Here is a 4,899-nt window from a genome sequence, read left to right as displayed (position 1 = left end):
CAGTACATTCAGGCAAGACTGCACTGGAAGCTGTGTCAGAGAGTAACCTTCCCTACTACTCCACTTCCAAAGAGTCACCCCTGTGTGGAGGAGGCTGGGGAGAGGGGGTGCCTGAGAAGAGGTGAGGTAGGGCGGGGAGAAGGTGAGACTGGGGTATGGAGAAGATGTGCCTCATTCATCAACATGGATTAATGCAAACATCCCCATAGCTTTGAGGAAAATTTGGACAGAAATGTGTGTATATGTGTGTGTATGGATGCATATATACATACTCACACACACATACACACATGTAGATATAATCTCATCAGTTAAATTTTTCATAAAAAATAAATCATTTAAAGCTGTAAATGCCTACAAATTCTCTTTATTCCGGTGCACTGCACTGGATAGCCAAGTGCCTTAGAGATTTTATTTTACTAGGAATACATATTGTGTGCATGTTATATATAAATGTATATATGTGTGTGTGTGTAGACACACATATATACATACATACACACACCATATTCATAAATTTGAATTCTACCTGTTGTGTTGGTGATGACAAAGAGAGAGAGGAAAAAAAAGGCTGCATTCCCATTAATCGTGGGAAGAGAAATGGGTATGTGAGTGAGAGAACAAAAAGATGGCAAAATGGGGTGGTTGGTTGAGGCCTGCCTTTTTGGAAAAAGATTTGGAAAGAGATGGGAAGAGGCTTAGAGGGGAGAAGGGAGAGGAAGGGGGAAAAAGGGCAGAGGGCAAACTCAGGAACAGAGATTTTAAAATCTCTGGGGCCGAGGAAACACATTTGTTTTAAAGGCAGGTTCAGTGATGGCTGCTTCTTCTCCCCGAAGATCAAACTGCCCTGAGGCCTTGAGAGGGAAGCGCTCGGAAAAGGAGGGATTCTGAGGGGCCAAACCCTAAGCGGCGGTAGCAGCACCGCGGCGGCGGCACCCGAGGCATTTCTGTAAGAAACATTATTTCGGAGCAGATGGAAGACCGTCTCGTCCCGCCACGTGCAGGCCCCCAGCGGCCTGGGGACCCGAGGTGGGGAAGAGTTTGGGGTGGACATAGCCCAGTTCAGCTCAAGAGTCTCGCACACACACGTACGAGCGCGCGCGCGCGCGCACACACACACACACAGAAACACACACGCACACATACACTCACGCGAGCACGCACACTCGCGCGCATCCCCGCACGCAGGCGCGCGTGCGTGCGGCGGGCAGCAAGCTCTGCGCTTTGGTGCGCTCCTTACCCCCTCCCCCTCTCGGGTCTTCGATGGGGAACCGAGGGAGACGTAGGGGGAACCGTGAGGTGCTTGGGTCCAGCGAGGCTTGGGCGGGCCCAGCCTTCAGTCCCCCGCAGGTCCTTGGCCCGGCCCGGCGGCCCCTGGATCAAGACGATCCCAACTGAACAAAGCGGGCTAGACGCCACCTTTCCGCCCCCACGCCTTGGCTAATGGGGGGCAGCAAGGGGAAGGCGCCTCCTGCCCTGGCCCCCGACCGTTGGCCGGTGTGAAAGGGTGGAAACGGGGGACAGCGAAGGGAAACAAGGGGCCTTACGTCCATGGAGAGGCCAGGGCGCGGCCCCTGCGCCTCCGTGGCTAGCTTTCCGGCTGCATTCAGGCCAGCAGCCGGGAGACACTGAAGGGGAAAAGTATGATCTGGGGGCCCGAGCCTCAGGCGCAGGTGGTGACCACAGGGGCCAGGGACACCGGGGCCGCCGAGGACGCAGAAGGCGCACCCCCCTTCTCCGCCTTCTTCTCCTTTTGCTTGAGGTGGATTTTGGCGTGGCGCTTGCGCTCGTCGCTGCGCGCAAACTTGCGCCCGCAGAATTCGCAGGCAAAGGGCTTCTCGCCCGTATGCGTGCGGATGTGAGTGGTAAGGTGGTCGCTGCGGCTGAAGCTCCGCATGCAGATCCGGCACTGGAAGGGCTTGTGGCCCGTGTGGATGCGCAGATGCCGGGTCAGCTCGTCCGAGCGGCTGAAACGGCGGTCGCAGCCCTCCGCCGGGCACGCGTGGGGCCGCTCGTGTAGCGGGGTCTTGCTGGGTCGGTTGGGGTACTTGCGGGGCCGGATGGGCTTGAGCGTGAGCGGCGGCTGGGGCAGGCTGCCAAAGCCCGGGTGGATCTGCTTGTCTTTGAATGCCTTGATGGTCTCCAGGGGGGTAATAGGGGGCGGGTTGACCCGGATGGGGTCCATGCCCTGGAAGGGCTTGTGCTCCGGAATGGAGCCCATGTCGTTGGGGTGGTGGTATAGGTTGTAGTCAGGAATCATGGGGAAGAGATTGCTGTCCAAGGCCGGTTTGGCCGATTGGTAATCCTGGGGGGAATAGGCGAGCCCGGGGTTGCCCTGGGGATCGTGGAAAGACACAGGCTCCGAGTAGAGATCACTGCAGTTAGAATAGGGGGGCAGCGCCGGATACATGGCCTCCACTTCCCCCTGCGGCGGCTGCACCATGCTGGCTGTGGAGGTTTGCGTGCTGAGTGCCCCAGAGGCCGGGGGCACCCCCAAGATGCCGGCGCTCATGAGGCTAATGATGTTGTCCTGGCACCAGTTGGAAGGGGAGTCAAAGGCGAACTTTCCCAAGTAGGTCACGGTCTTGTTGCCAGGGGCTGGCTGGAAGGAGCCCGAATAAGAGAGTTCCGGGTTGGGCTTCTCGTTGGTCAGACCGATGTCCATCACATTCTCTGCGGAGAGCGGGGGAGAGAGGGGAGGGGTGAGTGAAGCCGAGTCGGCTCCCAGGCAGGGGCGCCCAGGTCCTTGCCCAGGTGTGGAGGTGCGGCCGGGTGGAGTGCGCAGCGTATGGGGTAGGCTGCGCCAGGCGCAAAGCGGGCGGTGCCGCGCTCCCGGGCGCAACCTGGATACAGGAAAATACTACTGATCGGGGTGTGGAGTGGCTGCTGCACACACACCGCACACGCCGTACACACACACACACACACACACACACACAGGCGCGAGCGCGAGAAGCATTGTTGTTATTCCCGAGGGGAGGCGGGCAGGTAGCTGCGGCTACAGGTAGTTTCAGACCCGAAGCGCGCCGGGCTCTCGCTCTCCAGCGCACACAACTCGGCCTCTTCCCCTAGCGCTGTCCGCGCCGGACCCTGCGCCTCTCCTGCCCCGACGAAGCCCCCGGTGCGCACTGCGCCCGGGGAGCTGACCCGGAGTGCTCCGACGCTTTGTCCGCGGCGCGTAGAGGGGTGCTGTCCGCAAAGGGAGCTCTCCCGCCGCCTCCCCCAGCCCCAGCCTCCTCCGGGCCTGAAGGAGCTTTCGGCTTTTGCTGGAGGGGGAAAGCCCAGCCTCAGCTTAGCGAGAGTGGAGGGCGGCGGAAAACCGGCCGGTGTCTCCATGGCGGGAGTGGCCGCTCTTCCCAAGCTCCTCGGTCCGGGGATCGTCCCCTGTGGCAGCCCCCGCGCGGGTGGGCCCCCACCTTCTCCCCTCCCCGCCGTCCCCACACCCCCACGGCTTTGCTGAAAGCCCTGGAAAGGCAGCGTCGCAGTACCTCTCCCACCGCGGGGACTCCACGCCGCACATGGCTCCATCCCGGGTGGGAGGCTGAGGGAGTAAGGGGGGAGAGCGCGGGTGAAAAGGGACGTTGGGCTCCTCCTGGGAAAGGAGGCGACAGCATTACGCCTTGCGCGCAGCCCGGCGATCGCGCCCCCTAAGTGGAGAACCCCAGAGCCGCTTGCACCTACCTCCCTTCGGTCGGCGGCTGCCCCCACCCGGGAGAACCGAAGCCTCTACCGTGGCGTCGCCAACCGAGCCTTCCCGATCGGGGAGGGCGGGAGGAGTGGGTGGGAAAAGCAACTCGCCCCCCGGAAAATTCCCAGCGCGCCCCCCATATCTCCATCCATCCATCCATCCATCCATCCACCTATCCATCCATCCATCCATCCATCCATCCATCCATCCATCCATCCATCCATCATCGCTAGCTCGTTCCCTCCTCCTCTTCCTCTCTCCCTTTCCTTCCTCGCCGCCTCCCCGCCGCCCTTACCTGTAGCCATCTGATTGTAATGGGCTACCGAGTCGCTGCTGCCAGAAAAGAGGTTGAGCGCGCTGGGGATCTCCTCGGGGTACAGATTGTCAGGCAGTTGGTTTAGCAAACTGCTCATGGTCACCGGCAGCTTCTCGGCGAGTTTGCCGGTCATAGCACTCCCGAGCTGCCGCCGCCGCCGCCGCCGCCACCGCCGCCGCTCGCTCTTAACGCAGCTTCCAGGCAAGTGGCATCGGAGAGGCGATCCGTGGTGCAGGGGAAAAGCATGCGAGAGGGAAAGTTCGGGAGGAGGGGGGAGGGAAGAGGGGAAGGGGTGGGCCTGGGGAGGGGATCTTCTCTTTTTGGGGGGGGGGTGGGAGAGAGGGCAAAGGAGGGTAATCCTCTTGGGTGCCTCAGCTGGTGCCGTAAGAGGCTGGGTCGTGGCGTGGGGGGGGGGGCGTGTGCGGGGTGGGTGGGTGGGTGCTGGGCTGGGGGGGGGATCTCGGCCCAAGGGGGTCGCACGCGGCCTCAGTATTGATATCACAAACAGACGCGCGCCCGCGGCCCCCCCGCCCCCCGATCCGCCACCGCCACCGCCGCCACCGCCGCCACTGCCGCCGCCGCCTCTGCCGCTGCCGCTGCCGCTGCTACCACCACCACCAGCCCCGCAGCTTCCTAGCAAGCTCACTGCTGCCCAAAAGCTCCCAGCCAGGGAACTCCACCAGCCTATTTATCTGAGCCCCGGGAAAGCTCCGTGACGTAGCTGCCCATATATGGACAGACAAAGCCCAGCCGAAGGGGCGCGACGTCACAATGGAAGCTCCTCACAATGGAACATTAGAAAGCAGGAAGCGGGCCGCAGCCAACGTGCGGCGCCCGCACCGCTCGCGGATCTTAAAAAAAAGAGAGAGAGAAAGAGAGAAACAGAAGAGAAGAA

The 4,899-nt window shown here is 61.4% G+C and overlaps 1 protein-coding gene across 2 annotated transcripts; it reads right to left on the bottom strand.

Annotated features, from left to right (window-relative positions):
• Positions 1 to 361: 361 nt before the first annotated feature.
• EGR3 (early growth response 3) lies at positions 362 to 4,384 on the bottom strand. Of its 2 annotated transcripts, none has more exons than XM_029203220.1 (2): positions 3,984 to 4,384; positions 362 to 2,673 (listed from the first exon to the last, which is right to left on the bottom strand). In XM_029203220.1, the coding sequence occupies exons 1-2, from the start codon at positions 4,135 to 4,137 to the stop codon at positions 1,664 to 1,666; spliced, it is 1,164 nt and encodes a 387-aa protein (XP_029059053.1). In that variant the 5' UTR covers positions 4,138 to 4,384; the 3' UTR covers positions 362 to 1,663. The 2 variants fall into 2 exon arrangements, with proteins under 2 accessions (XP_029059053.1, XP_029059054.1); XM_029203221.1 differs by lacking the exon at positions 3,984 to 4,384 and adding an exon at positions 3,489 to 3,569.
• Between the last annotated feature and the right edge of the window lie 515 nt (positions 4,385 to 4,899).

Source organism: Monodon monoceros, unplaced genomic scaffold, assembly GCF_005190385.1.
Source record: "Monodon monoceros isolate NGI ecotype Baffin Bay Population unplaced genomic scaffold, NGI_Narwhal_1 Super_Scaffold_5, whole genome shotgun sequence".
Lineage (NCBI taxonomy): Eukaryota > Metazoa > Chordata > Mammalia > Artiodactyla > Monodontidae > Monodon > Monodon monoceros.
Note: the sequence above shows the minus strand (reverse complement) of the source record. Positions and strands in the feature narration are given on the sequence as shown.